At 35.5% G+C, this 21,830-nt stretch overlaps 3 protein-coding genes across 4 annotated transcripts; 2 read left to right on the top strand and 1 right to left on the bottom strand.

Annotated features, from left to right (window-relative positions):
* Positions 1-507: 507 nt before the first annotated feature.
* On the bottom strand, positions 508-912 carry LOC132053978 (uncharacterized mitochondrial protein AtMg00810-like). Its single transcript, XM_059446064.1, has one exon. The coding sequence runs from the start codon at positions 910-912 to the stop codon at positions 508-510; it is 405 nt and encodes a 134-aa protein (XP_059302047.1).
* A 7,259-nt stretch (positions 913-8,171) lies between these two features.
* LOC132052512 (homeobox-leucine zipper protein HDG11-like) lies at positions 8,172-12,877 on the top strand. 2 transcript variants are annotated; one of them, XM_059444084.1, is made up of 10 exons: positions 8,172-8,746; positions 9,247-9,364; positions 9,462-9,650; positions 9,750-10,214; positions 10,304-10,405; positions 10,498-10,710; positions 10,806-10,986; positions 11,201-11,469; positions 11,618-11,707; positions 12,074-12,247. In XM_059444084.1, exons 1-10 carry the CDS (start codon positions 8,631-8,633, stop codon positions 12,113-12,115), a joined length of 1,785 nt encoding a protein of 594 aa, XP_059300067.1. In that variant the 5' UTR covers positions 8,172-8,630; the 3' UTR covers positions 12,116-12,247. The 2 variants fall into 2 exon arrangements, with proteins under 2 accessions (XP_059300067.1, XP_059300066.1); XM_059444083.1 differs by having other exon boundaries at positions 8,174-8,746; positions 11,994-12,877.
* A 4,363-nt stretch (positions 12,878-17,240) lies between these two features.
* On the top strand, positions 17,241-21,534 carry LOC132054633 (NAC domain-containing protein 54-like). Its single transcript, XM_059446608.1, has 3 exons — positions 17,241-17,440; positions 18,009-18,286; positions 20,970-21,534. The coding sequence occupies exons 1-3, from the start codon at positions 17,284-17,286 to the stop codon at positions 21,249-21,251; spliced, it is 717 nt and encodes a 238-aa protein (XP_059302591.1). The 5' UTR covers positions 17,241-17,283; the 3' UTR covers positions 21,252-21,534.
* Positions 21,535-21,830: the final 296 nt, after the last annotated feature.

Genomic DNA, 21,830 nt, shown 5'->3' with positions numbered 1-21,830 from the left:
TTTTTATTTAATGGTGTATACACTTAACTTTGAAAATTTTAAACGTTTAACATACCTTAACTTTTTAGAATGACAAGGTAATTAACCTTTGAACTGCATTTAAAATGACGGTAGTGTTTTAGCTATTTAGAGAAAGAGTAATTAACATCTAAACTTTTTTTTTTTTTTTTTTTTTTTTGTAAGAGAACATAAAATATAACCCATGAACGGCTATCCTTTGTAAAATATTGTTATAGAGTGCGCTTTGAGCAAATGAGTGCGCAGCTTTGTGTTTTTGTACCCAAATGTTCGATCTTGATTAGACCATCTTTGATTTTTTCCCTTACAAAATGGCAATCGATTTCTATATGTTTTGTTCGTTCATGAAATATTGGGTTAGCAGCTATTTGCATAGCAGCCTTGTTGTCACAACAAAGTTTGACATCTTTGCATCACTGGGACCTTTAAGTCCTTTAGTAATCCAACTAACCAAATTATTTCTGAAATAGCTCCAGCCATGCTCTTATATTACGCTTCAGCAGAACTTCTATTCACAGTATGTTTCTTAGACTTCCAAGAGACCAAGTATCCTCCCAATTGTATGACATATCCAGTCACTGATCTTCTGGTATTGGGGCATGATGCCCAATCTGAATCACAATAAGCAGTCATGTTTGTAACACTGTCTTTGCCAAGCAATATTCCCAATCCAGGAGCATTTTTCACATATTTGACAACTCTTAGAGCTGCCTCCCAATGAGATCTTTTAGGTTGCTGCATAAATTGACTGAGGACTTGTACAGCAAAGCATATATCTGGTTTGCTAATTGTCAAGTAGATCAATTTACCAACCAGTTTTTGATAAGCAGTGATGTCCGCCAAATAAGGGTCATCAATCTTATGCAGATCCTTTTTAGTATGTCTTTGAGTCATCTGAACTACTTAAATGTTGATGATATTCAACTGAGGTGAGCTTGACATTCATTTCAAGTGGGGTTTATGCTGGTTTTGCACCACTTAATCCCATGCCGGAGATCAACTCTAGAGAGTATTTCCTTTGGTTGAGAAGTATGCCTTTTGCAGATCTCATTACCTCAATCCCTAAGAAATACATGAGTGTTCCAAGGTCTTTGACTTTAAATTTTTTGTTGGGAGTATGTTTGGCATCCTCAATCAGGGAAGGACTACTACCAGTTATAAGCAAATCATCAACATAGATTAAGACCACAACTATGTCTTCATTTCTGTGTTTATTGAAAAGAGAGTGATCATGTGAACTTTGGTGATACCCTGCATCAATCAAGGGAGATGATAACTTAATATTCCACTGCCTTGATGCTTGTTTTAAGCCATATAAGGACTTCAATAATCTACACACATTTTTCTCCCCCTGTCTGTGAAAACCTTGAGGCAAATTCATGTAAACTTCTTCCATGAGATCACCTTAAAGAAAAGCATTATTCACATCCATTTGGAAAATAGCCCAGTCCCTAGAAGCTGCAACTGCTATTACAGTTCTAACAGACACCATCTTTTCCACTGGGGAAAAGGTTTCATGGTAATCTAACCCCTCTTTTTGTGTGTATCCCTTAGCCACTAACCTATCCTTGTACTTATCCAACTCTCAATTGGCTTTGTACTTGATCTTAAAAACCCATTTGGAACCTATTGTTGTCTTGCCAACAGGCAGTGAAGTTAATTGCCAAGTTTTGTTTTGCTCTAGGGCTGAAATCTCATCTTGCATGGCCTGGATCCATTTGGGATTTTTTTATGCTTCAACGAAAGTTTTAGGCTCCACATCCATTGACATGTGACCTAAGTATACTTGATATGAAGGGGACAAGTGGGCATAGGAAATGTGATTAGATAAAGAGTATGAACAGGAGTCAAATGGCTTGGGGACAGCAATGAAATCTTTTAGCCAAACAGGAGGCTTGGTCTTCCTAGAGGGTCTGTTGAGAGGTTGTGCAATCTCAGCAGATGGATGTGAAGAAGGAAGGATAGGTGAGGAATCAACAATGGCTGAGGGAAGAGTAGGAAGAGATATATTAGTGGGAGCAGATGCATCGCTAGGATTAGCAGGAGACAAATCATCAAAAGGAAGTGGAGATGCATCAGTATGAGGGTGGATAGATGTTGTAATGGCGTTAATCATTATCATGAGGGTGAGTTTCATTATTGGTAGTTGAGGAAATATCAGGAATGTCATGATTGGTGGGAGATTGTTGGGCAGGATCTGTGATCAAGGGATTTGGAGAGTGGACAGGTTTGTCAAATGATTGACTAGGTTGGTGTAAGGAGTCAGATTCAAACATGTCTGATGAGTCAAGACTTTTATCTTTAAAAGGAAAAGAATTTTCTCTAAATGTGACATCTCTACTTACAAAAAACAATTTGTCAACCATATCATATAATCTATATCCTTTCTGAGTTGCTGAGTATCCAACAAATACTGCAGGCCTAGCTCTGGAAGCAAATTTGTCACCTTTAGGCAACTTGCTTGCATAGCATGTTAATCAAAAACTCTGAGATGATCTAGCTTAGGAGCCTTAAGAAAGAACACTTCATAAGAAGATTTACCACCTAGAATCTGTGTAGGCAGTTTGTTTATAAGGTAAACATCAGTTTTGACACATTCACCCCAGAAAGTAGTTGGAACAGCACTTTGAAACTTTAATGCCCTGCAGACTTCCAAGATATGTTTATGCTTCCTTTCCACAGTACCATTTTGCTGTGGTGTGTAAGCACAACTACTTTAATGAATAATCCCTTTAGAGGCAAACAGTTCTTTACACTGAGAATTAAAAAATTATGTCCCATTGTCAGACCGCAATGTTTTCACAGACAAACCAAACTGTGTGTGAATTAAAGCAAGAAAGTCTTTCAAAACCACAAACACTTCACATTTTGAGGAAATCAAGCAAATCCATGTGTATCTACTACAGTCATCAACAATTGTCACAAAGTAACTTTTCTTATCATGAGTAGGGGTCTTGTATGGACCCCATACATCTACATGTATCAAATCAAAACACTTATTGGTAGTGCTAGTACTAGTAGGGAATTTTAGTCTATGCTGCTTTGCCAAAGGACATATGTCAAAATTTTCTTGAATACTAGTGTGTACTTGCTTACTAATTGAAGAGATGTGTTTCATTGCACCAATGGAAGGATGCCCAAGTCTTTGATGCCAAAGTACTCCTTGATCATCTGTTGTACAAACTGCTGCACCTAATGTATGCTTCACATGTTCCTTTAAAATGTATAGTCCTTCACTTTCTTTACCAATCCCCATCACTCTCCCAGTGTAAAGTTCCTGAAATATGCAGAATTCAGGGAAAAATAAGACTGAACACCTTAACTCTTTTGTTATCTTAGATACTGAGAGCAAGTTAAACTTGAATTCTGGAACATGTAATACGCTTTTCAGCATTTGATCTCCTAATATCTTGGCATTCCCTGTATTTGCAATGTAACATTTTCCACCAGTAGGGACTTGTACTTTGATACTCTTCTAAACTTCTTTTTGCTGTTAAGATCTCTTTACAGGGGGCAATATGATGTGAGGCTCATGAGTCAACTATCCAGTTATGTGCACTTGATAATTGTGATATCATACCTGTCATGTTGGAAATGCAGTCACTAGCAGATGGCTTGCTACTTATCCATTGCTAATATCGATCATCTGTGAGATAATGACCTCCTGTTTGTTGTGTTCTAGGTGCATATTCTTCATCTGCAGTAGTTGTGTTGGCTGCTAGTCTGTTATTCCCTTGAAACCTGTTGTTACCTCTGTTATATCCCGTATTTTGTACATTGGGACATTCCGAACTAGTTGTGATAAGTTAAGGACAAGACTATTCCGGGATACGAGGTGGAGACTTTTGATCTCCGATTTTGTTTTAAGACACAAGTTGCTTATAATTTTATTGGTATGGAATATTAAGGAAAATTTGGGGTTAAAGTGAATTAAAGGAAACTAATATTTCATGAAACAAGCTAGGTGTGGCCGTGTGTGTGGAGTGGGCCATGGGGCCACATGGATTAATAATATATGAAGATAAAAGATGACCAAGTGATCATATTCATCATCTTTACAAACCTTAGAACCTTATAGAAACTTGGAGAAAAATGGAGAGCAATATTCGGCCATGGTGAGCGAATTTGGTGCCTCAAGAATTGATCAAGAAAAATAATTTTCTCTTAGAATTTCAACCAATTGGAAGGTCCTAATTAACGTGGAGTAGTTGTTGGAGTAAGCCAACCATTCGTTTTTGCAATCACTAACCCTAGCCAAGTGAAGAACTAAGTGGAAAAGGTAAGGTTCAATCTTCTTTTACATGTGTTATGGATGATTGGCGCATGTTGTAGTATGTGGAAATCAATGAAATTCATGAGATTATGGTGTTGATGTTGTGGCCGAATATGGGCTGTTTTGGTGTAGAAGGAATGAACTAATTTTATGTAGTATTTTGGTTGTTGTTTGTTGTGGATTCTATGATGATAATGAAAGTTTAACGATTCAAGTTGAAGTTATACTCATGTGGGCTGATTTGGAAGTTAATGTGATTTTAATATAGTTTCTTGTATTTAAGAGAATGATATTGTTAACGTGTGGATTGTTGTTATAGTTCATGAATTTGGAAGAAAAGAATGTGTTGTGTTACTCTTGTCAAGTTTGGAAGGTTTCGGGTGGCATTGTGTATTGGTTGGGTTGTTTTGAATATTGTGCGGATTGTTTGAAGTGTCTTGAATCTTGTTTGAATGATTTCGGATTGGTATTTGAACGCGTGAGCAATGATGTTGGATTGATTATATGTGTTGATTTAAATGTAAATGGAATGTTGTCGAATTGTGTAGAAAAGAGCTATTAATGTTAGAATGCGTTTTGAATTACTCTTTGATGTTGCTAGTATGGTGGCTGGTATTGTTGTTGATGATTTGGCCGAGTTCAACTCTCCGGGTTGTTGAATTTGTAGGGGAAATGCTGCCCAAATTTCTGTAGGTAAAGTGCTAGCTTAGAATTGAATTCCTAAGTGCCTATGGCTAATGTTTGGTATCTAATAACGTTGTTGTAGATCATGAGAAGCCGAGACTTAAATTCGGATTAGCTTAGGAAGCGGACGAGGTATGTAAAGCTTACCCTTTCTTTCTTTTGGCATGTCTTAGTTGTAAGTAGGCTATGATACGAGCCTCGGGGTAACTCTATTCTTACGATCCGAGCATGTCTACGACTCTTATTCACCTCTTAATGTTGGCATTCTTAATGTAGTAGAATTATGGTCCTTATGCCTTTGGTATGATTGGATTTCAACGTTACAAAAAGAATTTTTGTTCTTAAAGGATTCTACGCCTAATAATGGCCGTAACTTTCATAGACAGAATCGGATCGCTTCGATATGTTCGTAGAAAGTCCTAGAGTGAATAATGCCCGTAACTTTCATGGGCGGGCTCGGATTGGCTTGATACATGTTTATGATCCCCGAGACGTCATGTGACATATTTCGTAATGATGTTTCAAGAGTCTAAGTGTGACTATCGTTTGATACTCGAGCGTTGATTTGTCTACTTATCTATTGAGTCTGGATTGACGATTTGTGTGCATGTGGTTTCTCACTACTCTGCTCGTGCTAGCTGTTATTACTTCTTTCACCGAGTCCGGGCCGGTATGCTTTCGTGCACGGCCACCGCATTGTTCTCACCGAGTCCCTCGCTAGGGCCGGGTACGGTATATTTGATGATATGATGATGGCGCCGGCCAGCGGGATGGGCCGAGTATGATATATATGATGGAGACATGATCTCATTCACCGAGTCCCTCACTAGAGAGCCGGGTACGGTATGTATATGTTTATTCCACCGAGTCCCTCACTAGAGGGCCTGGTACGGTATATATATATGATGATATGATTCTATTCACCGAGTCCCTCACTAGAGGGCCGGGTACGGTATATATGTAGATGATGACATGATGACATGATGATATGATGACATGATATTGACATGCATGATATGTGCTTCAAAGGCAGGTCTGTTGATTTTCTGGTGATTATACCCGTTTCTATAAATCCCAGTTCGGTTATGAGCACCGTTATCATTTTGTATCCCATGCTTTACATGCTCGATACATATTCCGTACCGACCCCTTTCTTCGGGGGTGCGTTTCATGCCCGCGGCGAACACGCCCGTTACGGTGATCCGTCGCCCTAGGATATCTATTCGCTATTTTGGAGCGCTCCCGCTTCGGAGCCTATACGTGAGTACGGATACACTTTTGTTGTGTATTTATATGTATATTCGGGGGTACGGCGGGGCCGTCCCGTCATATGATTACGTTATGACTCTTAGAGGTCTCGTAGACATATGTGTGGTTGTGGGTAGTTAGTGTACAATTATGTTTGTGTGGTTTGTGTTCGGGCGTCCCCACATTATGACAAACCTTACCGCCATGCCGTTATGTGTATATGCATATGTGATAGCTTTGGGGCGACGATCTGCTTTTCTGTATATATAAGTTCTTGTTATGCTTGCTGTGGACCGATTATGGAGACGACGTCTTACCTTTGCATATGCTTAAGTTATTAGTATGTTGATTATAGTTAATGGGTGTGTACGAGTGCCCAGCTCGGGCACTAGTCATGGCCTACGGGGTTGGGTCGTGACAACCTCGCTGTGCAGGTCTGTTAGAACTTGGCATATTCCCTTTCTTCTTGCTCTTAAAATCTGCAGGATATCCTGGAACTCTGTAGCAATCAAGTTTGGCATGTCTTTTATAACCACAGTTTCCACAAATTTCATCAGAATTCCTAGACTTATAATGATTATAAGGTGGTGCCTTCCCTGCTAACATGGTCAAAGGGTCTCTAGATGCTCCACCAATACCAATTACTCTTTGACTCTCCTCTTGAGTCACTACTGCATAGGCCTCATTCACATTCATTACTGGTTTTGCAGACAATATATTGCTTCTAATGTGATTGTATGTCTCATTAAGTCCCATTAGGAACTGTATCGATCGTTGAGACTTCAAATGTTCTACATATGGAGCAGATTCTTCACAATTGCAACTAGGATATGGGACCATTACATTAACTTCATCCCATAAATCCTTCATTTTCGAGTAATAAACTGTCACAGGCTCAGTTCCTTGCCTCAAACTGACTATCTCAGTCCACAGATGATAGATTCTAGTTAAGTTCGATCTCTCAAACCTTTCTTTGAAATCTGACCAAATTCTTTTCGCATCTGATGCATACATAATACCTGGTAACAATTCACTCGCTACTGTGCAACCAATCCAAGATACAATAATTGCATTACATTTTTCCCATTGCTCAGCCAAATCTCCTTTGTACTTAGCTTTTGTACATGTTCCATCCACAAAACCAAGCTTACCTTTTCCTCTTAAGGCTAGTTTCATCGATCGACTCCACAAGGCATAATTTTCTGGCCCTGTGAGTTATGTCGGTATTAAAACTACGCCGGAGCATCTGAAGCTTGAAGATAGAGTGGATGATTATGATCCAAAGCTGATACTTCATTAGCCGCCATTGTTGGACCTTCAGTAACCGCCATTGTCGTATTGACTTTGAGAAAGCTTTAATTTTCTGCGGAAAACTCAGATTTCTTTGTTGTGATTCGATCCCTATGACCTATGCTCTGATACCATGTGAAATTTCTGAGTATTGACGCTTGATTTGAACAACAATGGAGCCCTAATTGATCGAGCACAGTAGGGAACTGAATATTGAAGGAGAAGGGAAAGATATTTTCATTTCAATGTATATGCAAATGATCAGTACAAGTTAGTTATATAGACCCCACTAATCACGTGCACCTCATGTGCTCATTAACTAACTAACAAACTCAACTAATTACTCTTTCTATTAACTAACCAACTATATCCTGATCATTAGTGCTAATCACCTTTTTAAGACTAGGAGAATCGATTCCAGGTCTCGCATGTGGGAAACTACTCGTCGAACCAACGCTACCCACACACACACACACACACACACACACATATATATATATATATATATATATATATATATATATATATATATATATATATATATATAATTTTAAATTAAATTAAAGAGCGCTTTTGTGCTGTAATTTTATTACGATCCTCCCACATTATGCATTTGTCTTCCCTCTCCACTATTGCCTGTTGCCTATTGTATACATTCCTTCTCCCTCATTTTCCAATCTTGTCTTAATTACTCCCACCTTCCCCTCTCTCTCTCTATCCATCCGTTTCTCACTTTCTAATTTTCTCCACCAAATCCTCTCTCTCAATTCATGCTCATTACATATTTATCATTTAGTATATATATGTCTGATTTCCCGTCCGTTACCTTATTCCAAATATTCTCCCGTTATAATTTTCTTATAACATCAACCATAAGTCTTGCCTTTTTCTATGCTATTACTTATATACACCACCCTTCCCATCTTCATTTCCTTTATAATATATTCATCATATATCCATTCTTCTTGGTAATATTACTCGCTAGCTCTCTCATTACAAGTGATTATTTACTCATGTGTTAATGATGGGAATTAGTACTACTAGTTACTATAGGAGTTATTGATTATTGGTTTGTCATTAAATTTTTTGTTGAGTCTCAACAAAAGAGAGATCATCAATGGAATTTGCCACCGGTGGTGCTGCTTCCTCCAGCGGCGGTGACGCCTCTGACACTAACCGGAAAAAGAAACGTTTCCATCGACACACAGCTCACCAAATTCAAAGGCTTGAAACGTAAGACACTCTAACATAGTTCTTGTTGACTATTGTTATTAGGAAAAAATAATTTAACTTCTATAATCGGAGCCAGAATTATGAGTTTATAGGTTCTGAATTCTAAAAAGAACATCTTAGAGTGTTCTGGATAAATTATTTGTACATATTTAGTGAATTTTTTAAGACAAATATAAGTTTTTGACCAAAGCTATTGAGTTCTGCTAAACCTGTAGCTTTCTCTCAAGCTCCGCGTTTGAGAGTGTAAAATGCAGTGTGTATTGACCAGTTGTATCAAGTACAATGTCTTATTTTTTCAGTTTGCTTGTTTCACTTTTTTATGGACAATTACTTATTGTTATCTTCTAGATAGTGTAAATATTAATTTGTACTAATAGAAGTTAAAATCTATAAGGAAAAACACAATCATGGTGTTTTAAAATGCTTTACTTAATTTAGTACTTTGTAGTACCAATTTTTTGGTTACGAAGATAATGAGGTTTGGCGTTTGTACTTTGTAGCGTGTTCAAAGAATGTCCACATCCAGACGAGAAGACTAGATTGCAGTTAAGCAGAGATTTGGGTTTGGCTCCTCGTCAAATTAAGTTTTGGTTCCAAAATAGGAGGACTCAATTGAAGGTTTTGATCTTGTTATCTGATTTGTTTTATTTAAAAGTATTATTTTCGTATATAAATATAACAATATTCTTTGTATTAAATGTGTTTTGGATTTTAGAGTCAACATGAGCGAGCAGATAATTCGATACTTCGAGCAGAAAATGATAGAATTAGATGTGAAAACATAGCAATAAGGGAAGCCATCAAGAATGTGATATGTCCATCTTGTGGAGGTCCTCCAGTTTCTGAAGACACTTATTTTGATGAACAAAAATTGAGAATGGAGAATTTGCAACTAAAAGAGGAGGTCCATATCACTCTTTTCATCTAATAATTTCTTGTCCATATTTGTTTATTTGCCATTTTCTCTTTATCTTATTTTTCTTTTCTTGCCATATATATGCAGCTTGACAAAATTTCAAGTATTGCTGCCAACTATATGGGAAGGCCTATTTCACAACTCCCACCAATGCAACCTGGTCATCTTTCCTCACTAAGCTTAATGTCCATGTCTAATTTTGGACTAACCGTCCCTTCACTTGATCTCGATCTTCTCCCTGGAAGTTCGATGAGTACTATTCCAAGTTTACCATGTCCCACATTGAATATTTCAGACATGGATAAGTCCCTTATGGCTGGTATTGCTGGCAATGCCATGGAGGAACTGATTAGGCTTTTACAAACTAACGAACCTTTGTGGACAAAGTCCACAGCTGATGGCAGAGATGTACTTAACCTCGATAGCTATGGCCAGAATTTTCCAAAGGCTAACAGTTCATTGAAAAATCCAAATGTTCGTATTGAGGCTTCCAGGGAGTCAGGTGTTGTGATCTTGAATGGCTTAGCGTTAGTCGACATGTTTATGGACGCGGTTAGTCTATCTTCTTGCTCACGGTCTTTTTATTTATCTTTTGAATAACCTGATAGTGAAAATTTTGCTTTGTTCTCATAATTTTGTAGAACAAATGGGCGGAATTCTTTCCAACAATTGTTTCAAAGGCAAGAACACTTGAAGTAATATCATGTGATGTAATGGGCAGTCGAAGTAGTACATTACAATTGGTAAAAAAATATATTAACTAATAACTACATCTTTTCCTTGAAATTATTTTCATCTTTTATTAAAGGCTGATATTTTGCCCTGCTACTTGCAGATGTATGGAGAACTGCAAGTGCTTTCGCCATTAGTCCCAACGCGACAATTGTATTTCCTACGGTTTTGCCAGCAGATTGAGCCGGGCTCATGGGCAATTGTTGATGTTTCCTATGATATTACTCAAGAAAATATGTACCCTCCCTCTTCATGCAAGGTTCATAAGCTCCCATCTGGTTGCTTGATACAAGACATGCCCAATGGTTATTCCAAGGTTATCCAAATGGCTCTAATATCATGATTTTGTGATTAAGCTCAACAATTCCATATTAGTAGTACTATATCTAACTGGTTACTACTGTGGAACAGGTAACTTGGGTGGAACATGTTGAAGTGGAAGAGAAAGGTTCAATTCATAGGCTATATAGAGATCTTATACATAGTGGTATGGCATTTGGAACAGAGAGATGGCTTGGTTCTCTGCAGAGGATGTGTGAAAGATATGCTTGTCTTATGGTTAGCGGCAACTCTTCTCGTGAACTTGGAGGAGGTATTCTCAAATGCTTTTCCACTATTTAATATTCATTCATTACATGTATTAATCAATTAATCAACTATTCCTCATTTCCAAATTAGCAAGGACCAGTTATATGAATCATAAATACAGTATCTAATTATCGACCTATTAAGCCAGAGTTTCCTCAAAATGTGAAGAAAATTTTCATTTGCTTGAAATTAATACGTTTGTGATGCAATGGTGGCAGTGATTCCATCACCAGAAGGGAAGAAGAGCATGATGAAAGTGGCTCAAAGAATGGTTAGCAACTTCTGTGCCAGCATAAGCCCATCCAATGGACACCAGTGGAACAACATTTCTGCATCGGACGAGTTTGAAGTCAGAGCCACCCTTCAAAAGAGCACCAAACCTGGCCAGCCCAATGGCGTAGTCATCAGTTCCGCTTCCACCATTTGGCTCCCAGTTCTTCCCCAACATGTCTTCAATTTCCTTAGGGACGAAAGGACTCGACCTCAGGTGTGCATAAATTTACTAAGCTTCTAGAATTTGAATGGAGACCAACATTTTGCCTAAATTAAAGTGTACTTGCATTGTTCTAATCCAAACATATTCATTATTTTGATGAACTCTTCTATTGTATTTGATTTTTTTTATCTTGACACAGTGGGATGTTCTTTCCAACCAAAACCCAGTACAAGAGGTAGCTCACATTGCAAATGGCTCTCATCCAGGGAACTGTATTTCTGTGCTCAGGGTAAATTTCCAAAATCCATATATTTACAATGAAATGATATGATTTCCTTCTCCTTTTTTCCCTTCTTTTTTCTCTTAAAAATTGAGTCAGTTCTCAAAGGGTCCCTCAACTATCCGAAATTACCTAGTAAAGTCATGTTTCTCTGTTTATAACAGAAAAATCACTTAACTAAGTCTATTGCACCAGAAGGTCACTCAACCAACTAAATATTATTTTACCCTCTAAACTATCAATTTCGTTGTTTTTTTACCTTTTTTGATAACCAGGATAATGTTACATTTTGCAGGCCTATAATACTAGCCAGAATAACATGCTGATACTTCAAGAAAGTTGCATAGACTCATCATGCTCACTAATTGTCTACAGCCCGGTCGAATTATCGTCCATCAATATAGTAATGAGTGGTGAAGACACCACCTACATCCCATTGCTACCCTCGGGTTTTACGATATCGCCAGATGGCCAACAAGACCGAGGGTCCCACGAGGCATCTAACGGTACCATGGGAGATCACAACAGGGGAGGCGGTGGGTCACTAGTGACAGTAGTGTTCCAGATATTGGTGAGCAGTTTGTCATCATCAGCCAAAATGAGCCCAGAATCAGTAAGCACAGTTAATAACCTTATAGGCAACACTATCCACCAAATTAAAGCTGCCTTGAATTGCTCCACTTCCTGATCCAATTTTTGAATTTAATTCAGCTGCTTCTGCTTCACTGCCATTCTTTAAATACACAGTACAGATGAGAAGTTGGATCATGAATTCAATAAGGGAAAAGGGAAAGAGATCTATTTGGAGTTAGTTGAGAATTATGAATGCTATGCTTTCTTCATCAATACCTTAGTCCTAGAGCTGACACAATGCTTAATACATCCATATGCCCCTGCTACTGCACCTGCCAAAAGCTTTATTACAGTTTAACAACTCATAGCTAGTTTCCCTTTCTTGTTTTTTGTTTTGAAATTGTATTTTTTTCTTCTCCATTCTATTTAAAAGGGGGAGTCAAGAACGCACCATGCATGTTTTCTCTAGAAAAATCCTTTGGTAGGAATTGTCTTTAAGTTTTATTTTGTTCAAGCAAGAAAATTGTATGGTTCGGGTATTGACTTTCTACACATTAACTTTTTTTCATCAATCTAATTATCATGTAGGGTATCATTTTCTCTCTATATCTACATTTTCTGCATCTCTTTATCTATATGTACATGCGCACCCAAAATGTGGTCCAATGTGGTAGAAAACTGACAGCCATGAGTGGGACCAAAACAAAGACATGTTGAGAAAAATTTACTCCCTCCGTCCCAATTTATGCTAAGCAGATTTTCGCTTTTCAAAAGTCAATTTGATTAAACTTTAGAGCAAAATTAGATTAGATTAACTCAATATTTTAACATTAAAATTTATATATTTGAAAACTATATGAAAAATACTGTAAGTTGCAACTTTTCTCATATCAATTCGGTGGAAAAAAACATCATAAAATGTTGGTAATAAAGCAAAAAAGTAGCTTTAAATTTAAGCTAAAAGTCACCGCCACATAAATCGTGACATTTAACGTCAAAGAAGGCCTCGAATTTCACCTATTCTGAGTTAGTGTAATTTGTGGTCGGAAATCTACTGCACAAACCAAGATATATATGATTTACAACACCATCTTATTTGTTTAAAATTCTTAAGAGATTATTAAATGTTTGTAGTAGATTTTGTGTGTGTGTTTTCCAAGACTAGTCCACTTTTAGGCCCAAAGCATGTCGATGGCATCCTTTATTCTCCAGGTTTACTATGCACTTGATCATATATTATACAATTCAATTCAACGTCGTTTGCGCACACATGACACAACCTGTGAGGCACTGCGAAATGGCATTTCATTTTTGACAACTTATATAAAAGGGCAGTTCGGTGCAAGAATTGCTCCGCGTTCATGTAGTATTTGAAGAAGGGTCGCATTTCAAGCGCGTGTGATGTGGTTGATTTATTTTTCATTTGCCTTAATGTATCTATGTTGAATGATGATAAAGATAAGGATACTGAATGCAAATTACTCAAACTATACGGAGTAAAATCTCTATATATATATATATAAAGGAGAGACATGGTCCCGGTGATGTGGCATGCCTCATTGATGAGGAAATGCATTTATCTATTTCTCAATTTTTTGAGAATTTCCACACAAAAATTCAATTATTAAATCTACAAAATTAATAAATTGCTTAAAATTAAATAGACACTTACCTTACTTTCCACCAAATATGCCCAATAGTCTCTTTCCTCATTATTCCAATATATGTGCTTAAACATCCAAAAGCCGGTTAATTAAAGGTTCTCATTAATTACGACCGAAGAGCCGCATCAGTTACTAATCGGTGAGGCTAATATATGTGTAACTCTTTAATCTCCTTCTTATTTTGTTTATACTTTATTCCCTTTCTTTTTTGTTTCATATGCCATATTATATACAAAGAAGACACTTGGCCTTTTTCCGTTCATTTTCACTATTTACTTGAAACGCTTCCTCTCAGTTTGTTCAATGACGTCGTTTTTCGATTTCGTTAGGTTATTGTGACCATGATGTCAACAAAATAGAGAGATAGATATGAATTTGAAGTACTTTCATGGTACAAATGAAAGTCAACTTTTGAGTGTAATTCTAAATTGATGTCGATCTCTTTATTATTAAGAATTCTTACATTTGTATAGGATAACATAATCATATTTTAAAGGTTCACTAGATAGAAATTTACAGCCCGAATTTTGTGTAGATATTGGTCAGGCATAACTTTTTCTCTATTTGATCAGGTTTAATGGCATTTCACTTTTGTTAAGACATATACATCTCCATATTTTTCCCCGGAACTCTCTAATTTACTAATTCTCACCTTATTATTTTGAGAAAATTTACATCGTCATAGAAAGAGGAAAATTTTGTTAAGATCATTAACAATGAAAGGATGAAAGTAGAGAAGAAGAAAGTGAAATGGAGATGCACCAACTATATATATACAATAAAAGTGTGTTTTTATATGGAATAGTGTTGTGTGCATATTTATTCATAATTTTGTTATAAGAAGAAAGGAGAGTTTACCTTGGTGATGAGGAAGTAACAAGTTGGGGAAAAAGGAATAAAGCTTTTGGAATTTGCGGCTTCTTCTTCTTTGTCCATTTTTAAAATTTCTTCCTTTTCCCTTATTCTTTTCTTTTGGCTTTAATTTTCACTCCATTTATCACTTCTATATAAAAATACAAGATAATATTGATGTAGCATATTTTTATGATCAAGAAACACATTTTTTTCCCCTCACATTTTGCTAAGACAATGTCTAATTAATTATGTTCTTTTTACTCCCCCCAACCCCATCCCTCCTTAAGTATTTCAAGACCCTTATTTAAGATCTTTAATATTTGACGATTATGGATCACACCGAATGTGTTTCAAGATTTATTATTATGATTATGATGTAGTGGAAAGAAAATAAAGAAATAGCAAATTATTCCATAAATGAAAATTTGTGGCCGAAATTGGTTCTTACTTTCCTTCTTTGTGTTATTCCAAAATTTGAACTTTTAACTACCAAATGGAGTTAATACCGACTTTAAACAAAAAACAAGTCCAAGTAACCTATTAATAAAAATATGTGAAATGAACTTTCTTGAAAAGTATTTTCTCTTCTTTAGTTTTTTAGAAAATCAAAGAAATTATAGAATTGTAATTTCATCAATACAGGTTGTAAGAAAAAAAGTTGATTTTTTTTTTATTAAGTTTATTATTTCTAATCGAGGAAAAGACAAAACATATCTAAACTAGAATATTAAGAAACTCAGCTTATAATACGTAAAAATAAGTGATTAAAATGAGCGACTTGGTAAAAGAATATATGTGTCTAAAAGAAAAGTTTGGCTGAAAAAGCTAACTAACATAGAGTTCCTAGAAAAAATATTTAACGAAAATATTTTTCTACCCAATCATTACCTGAAATGTTGATACTTTGAGTGAACTGTGACAAACATTAGAATTGACTTCATACATGCTCTCTTATGAGATTGTGCTTCAATGAGCAATATAATAACAGGGGTGGATAATAAAAAATTTGTGTGATTTAGAGATTAACTGACTAGTGATAGGCAAAAAGCTTCATAATTTTCTGACTATAATGAGAACACGATTTATTATGATGATTGACAACAAAATTTGATTATATATATTTTTTATTTTTAATGTTTGTACTTTTACCCGAAAAATGTTTGTTACTAAATAGTTATATGTAAAGTTAGTAAGTAGACTTCATTGTAGTCTTAATATCGCTTTTGTTTTCCTTCAAATAACTTTTTGGTGAAACTGGTTGTACAAAGAGTGTTAGAGCTAACCAAATAATTAAATAGTAATATTTATTATTATAGAACTAAAATTATAAAGGATGTCTTCGAAAAATTCACTTATCTATTTTATAACCGCGCGAAGCGTGGCAAATTCAATAGTTTAGCAAATAAATGCACACTCATACCAATTAACTGTAAATATAGCACTTGAGATTGCGTAAGTAACTAAATTATGATGTCTGCGTTATTTGCTCTGGCTTATTTTATTTGGCCACATTTTAATTTTTAAGGGTAAAAACTATTCGAATTTGAGTGACATTGTTATCTATTAATTCATACTCAATGACACTTTAAAAAATTATTCATGTCAAACATGCATGAGAAAAAAAGCCAAAAAAAGATCTAGCGACTCCATAACCAGCTTACTATTACTAAAAACCTGGCCCATGGGGACAGAGTAGCACCGAAAACTATTAGCCTAATTTTCGCTTACCAACACTCTTGTATTTTTGGTAATCTTAGTAGCTCAGTTGGTTGACTACCTGAACTTTCATTTTGTTGGTGTTGGTTGACTACCCGAACTTTTATTTTGTTGGTGAGGGTTTGATTCCCACCTTGTAATCTTCTCCCCCATTTCCCCTACCCCCGATTCTTTTTTAAAAAAAAAATAATTTTAGCTCTTTCAACCAATTACTTCATCTCGTTTCACATGCATTAGAAATCTAGCAAATACAATTTGTAATTATTATGATAGACGTACAAGTTAAACAGAGGCAAATTATGGCGAGTTCTATGGTTCAATTGAATCTTCTTCTTTTTTTCTGGTCAAAATATGTTTATACATATGTACAAAAATTAAAACTTATACATATAATAATTACCACACTGATTCTAGTTTTAATGGTCCTACTAGTACATTAGAGACAAGAGCCTAGTGTGAACAGAACAGTTTTCGTAATTGCTTTAGCACATTTAATTAAATCACGAGGGAAATCCAGAGAGACCTGCCTCTTCTTTGGATATAATTAATTAGTATAAAGAGCTTGTGGAAGAACTAATTAAGAAATGTTAATTAAACAGTCGTATCCAAGAAGAGAGTAGTAGTGCTTGAGAGAAACGTTTTATGAGAATCTTGAAAAGAGAAAAAGTGAAAATTGATTAGAAGAAGGGGTATTGTGCTTTGAATTCTTTATATATATAAAATGTATACACATGTGATTGACAGATACTAACTCTAAATCTAATAAGGAAAGAAGAAATGGCCCCTGTGGGATTGCCTCCTGGTTTTAGATTTCATCCCACTGATGAAGAGCTTGTCAATTATTATCTCAAGAGAAAAGTTCATGGTCTAGAGATTGAACTTGACATTATTCCTGAAATTGATCTTTACAAATGTGAGCCTTGGCAATTAGCAGGTTCTAACCTCTTCCTCCATCTTTTCCTCTCCTTTTCTTGTTTTAATTTTCTTCTTCTCTATTTTTATTGGAATGTCAAGGCTCCAAGTGAAGACACGAAAACATAGGAAACCTAAGTTGAATCATGAATGTTTGCCTTATCGATTTGACAATTGTTTTTGGCTCGAATGTATTAATAGGACACTTATATATAGAGAGGGCGGATGTACAATATATGGTACGGGTTCGGTAAAAAATCAAAAGCTTTAGCCTAAATTCTGTATATGTGTTGAAAACTCCATTAAGTATGTGCATATAATAAACTATAAACCTAATAACATAAATGAGTTGTGTGTTCGGTGGCTAATAAGAAATCACGAGAACCCATAAATTTCAATATCATGGATCATTGACGTAAGATCTTGAACCAGTAACAACGCCATGCATATCATATCTAGCAATTATACATGATTATTTCTAAACTATATATGTCATTCTAGTGAATGATTAAGTTTCAAGAATCATTTGTTTTCTTCTTCTTCAGTACTTATATTGTTCATTCCTTTTTTTTTTTTTTTTTTTGGGTCAGAAAAATCATTTTTGCCCAGTAGGGATCCAGAATGGTTTTTTTTTGGGCCAAGGGATAGAAAATACCCAAATGGATTCAGAACAAATAGAGCGACAAGAGCTGGATACTGGAAATCGACAGGGAAAGATCGTAGAGTAACATCCCAAAATCGAGCAATTGGGATGAAGAAGACATTGGTTTACTACCGGGGAAGAGCGCCTCAGGGCTTGAGGACTGATTGGGTTATGCATGAATACCGAATCGATGATAAAGAGTGTGAAGGAACCTCCGGCATTCAGGTACGTAGTTCGTATTATGATTCTAATTTATCAATTGATTTAAGTTATATATATTGACAATATACATAAAGAATTTTTATAATGTCAGTATACTCTTCGACACTGATTTTTGTTTCTTGTGGACACCACTTTTTCTTCTTTGCTTATATGATTCTTATTTCTCTTCTTCTTATATTCAAGATGAAGAGAAAGGCAAAGAGAAGAAAATATAAAGTAGTACCATGTAACATGTTGCTGAATGCTGACCACACATTACTGTGCTATAAGTTACAGTATTTTCTTCGATCTATACGTACTCGAATCATGAATACTAATGCCATCATTATCGACCTTGCTGCAATTTTTAGCACCCTTTAGTTAATTTTTGGTAAAAAGAATTTTAGTTCTTGGAGTTTAAAAAGGTAACTTCGTGCTAACCAATTCTTCCACCTTCTCCTAGTTTTTTCTTCTTCTTTTTTTTTCGGGGGTTATGATATCAACAGAAATTCGATTGATAAAAGATCAAGCTTCGACTCTCTAATTTACTGTTATACTCCCATGGATACAGGACTGCATTTGACTTTAAAAGCACAGATATTGTAAGCCGTAATTTGCTGGAAAAGCATTGGTGCTCAAGAATTTTCCCCACAGCTTTTTATAGTTAAAGAGTAGAAAGCAAGAAGATAAATCTTTTACCATGTGCCCCCTATTATTTGTCTTTTTATTTCCAATTATTAATGCAGCTTAACCTACCAATTAAAGCAGGTTAGTTATACTCCGAATTTCATCAGTTACTGATTAATAAATATCGAATTTGAGTTTTATATATCGGTAGTACAAAACATATTAACACAGTCATGTGACTATAATTACAAGTAATTTTTTATGATAAGCATTAATTAGTTATAATTAACCTGGTACAAATGGAAATAAACCTGCTAGCTATCAGGAGTTAAATTAAACTACAGTACTAATAGTGTGAAAAAAATTATTACACTATCAATACTGTAAATTAAACTTGAATTCATACTTATCATAGAGATTTACTTGTAACTTGTAAGTTTTAATTCGATCGTATAAATATTTTAATTTTACATCATTTGTGCATAGAACTAAATCTTTCAAGAAAAACATGAGGAAAACATGAAAGAAGAAAGTAAAAACTCATTAAAACACCAAATAGTATAACCTTTCACCAAAGGAAAGGAAATGGTGGAAAACCATTTTTTAGTTGTCACAGAGACGTATGCAAGTGATCGATTACGAAGAACGTGGACTGCATGGCATGCATGAAAATTAAATCTTGGGCTTTTGTTGTTAGTCTTCCATTCCTTTATCTTTCCATCTTTTCTTATGTGCAGTAATAATTAGTAGTAATATAACATAAGATTCTTGTTAATGATAATGGAAATAAACAAATCTAGCTGAAATATTCGTTACTTGCACTTTAGATCTCTCGGGTGACAAAAGTTTTTTGTCTTCACTTTGTCTCTTCGTATAATAAGACGAAAGTAGTATACGTCTGACCGAATTTTTCTAGCCTCCAAATCATCACTGTACCTGCTTTATTGTTGATTTTTTTTTTTCTTTTATGTTGTAATGATCTGGTAGAATCAAAGAATCATCCTTACAGAAAAATGAAATCATCATATGAATTGGATTTAACCTAAAAGTAGGCTTCCCCAACCACATATCACTTTCAATTTTGTAAGAATTAGGTGTCGGCTCATTGCTGGCTGCTTTTTCACTTTATTCCAATTTACCTGATATAAGCCAACAGATGATCACGACACTATAGCCGTCCATGCCCTTGTCGTGACTCTTTGTTTTCTTGATGAGGTAATAAACTCGGGAGAAGTTCCTTCTTCTTTTTCTTTTTCAAATTAAACTTTCTAGATGTTAATTACTAACAAATAGAGAGAATAAACTTTTTCTAATATAAAATAATCAGGTTCAGATTAATGAATTAATTAAGCAATTTATAAACATGATTAAGATATGTATTACTAGTTTACTACTATTCCTATTGCAGAGAGAGAGGAGGGGACAAGAAGAATCCATTAATTGTAACTTTGTTGTTGTAAGAAGTATACCATTGAATGACATATCATTTTGTCTTTTTCAGTATAGTATCTACCCTTTGTACTTTATCCAGGCTTTCTTCTTGGTTTTATGTCAAATCAAAATCCTTCAGCCTCAATAATTGACTACTTCAAGATCTATAAGACCCCTAGCTTAAAATTTTGTTGTCATCAGATGAACTTGCTACATAATCTCCTACGAGATTTAGTAAAAATCCTGGCTCTACTAATGGTTTTAGCAAATTATCTACCTAATTTCTAAGTTACTAAATTTATTAATATATCATGGAGAGTTATCTAGATTATATGTTAGGCAACTTAATGTAACAATCTTTACAACTCTTATCAAAATTAATCATGTCCTTAATTTCTCTCTCAAAAAGAATGGAGAATCTCTATATGACACTTCAAAATTCCGAAAAGCCAAGCACCATAGGCAGGGGCGAAGCTAAGGGTTAGGGGTTCGACCGAGCCCTTTTTGCCAGAAAATTACATTATGCATATATGATCAAATTGTGTGTGTGCATATATATATATAGATGTTGAACCCCTTCATAAAAATAATGCCTCCTACATCAGCCATAAGTAACTTATATCCTTGCTTCTTTTTTTCATGCATGCAGGACTCATACGCATTGTGTCGTGTGTTCAAGAAGAATGGAGTTTGTCCAGAAATAGAAGAGCAGCTAGGGCAATCTAGTGCACAATTTCTGGCACCTCAAGATCAAGGGATGATGATCCACGATTACGAAATGCCATCACCAGAAGTGCCATTAACTTCTTCTTCATCATGCATGGAATTAGAAGAAGATAAAGATGATTCATGGATGCAGTTCATAACTGAGGATGCATGGTGTTCCGCCTCCTCTTCCTTTCATACCGAAGAGATTGCATTCACGAACTAAACTATTGGATATTATTAATATCTGATTGATAGCAATTTTTTCATATGTTTCACACATAATAAGTGATATTATTTGAATCAAGTTTGTTATTAGTACCTTTTTTTCTAATTAAGGAGAATGATTTTCATTAATTGTACTTAAGGTTTTGCAGTTATTGTTTTGTGTGGTTGGTTATCTACATCTGCTTAAGCCAATTTATGTTGTGGCTTTGCAGATTCAGATTTTGACCTCTTTCTTGAGGCTATTATGGTGCTACTTGTGAAATAAAGGTCAATGGTTTTTATTTCCTGTGCGACCTCTCTTCCCCCTTCTTTTCCTTTAATTTAATTTGCAATATAAAACACTGCATTAACTGATATTTTTCAGGAAAGAAGACCATATGAGAACCAGAAAAATCAGTGTTGTATCCTCACTATCGAGACTTCCCAAATCAAGCTTTTAACCTTTTTGAGATTTTCTAAGCAACCTTGTAAACAGCAGCACGTACGAATTGCCTTGACACGCGTGTGCAGTCTGGTGAACAAAACCTCATCTTATGTGCGGGGTTTTGGGAAGGGCCGAGCATCTGGTTTATTGTAT

This window comes from Lycium ferocissimum, chromosome 4 (genome assembly GCF_029784015.1).
Source record: "Lycium ferocissimum isolate CSIRO_LF1 chromosome 4, AGI_CSIRO_Lferr_CH_V1, whole genome shotgun sequence".
NCBI lineage: Eukaryota > Viridiplantae > Streptophyta > Magnoliopsida > Solanales > Solanaceae > Lycium > Lycium ferocissimum.
The sequence above is the reverse complement of the archived record's forward strand: the minus strand, read 5'-3'. Positions and strand labels throughout refer to the sequence as shown.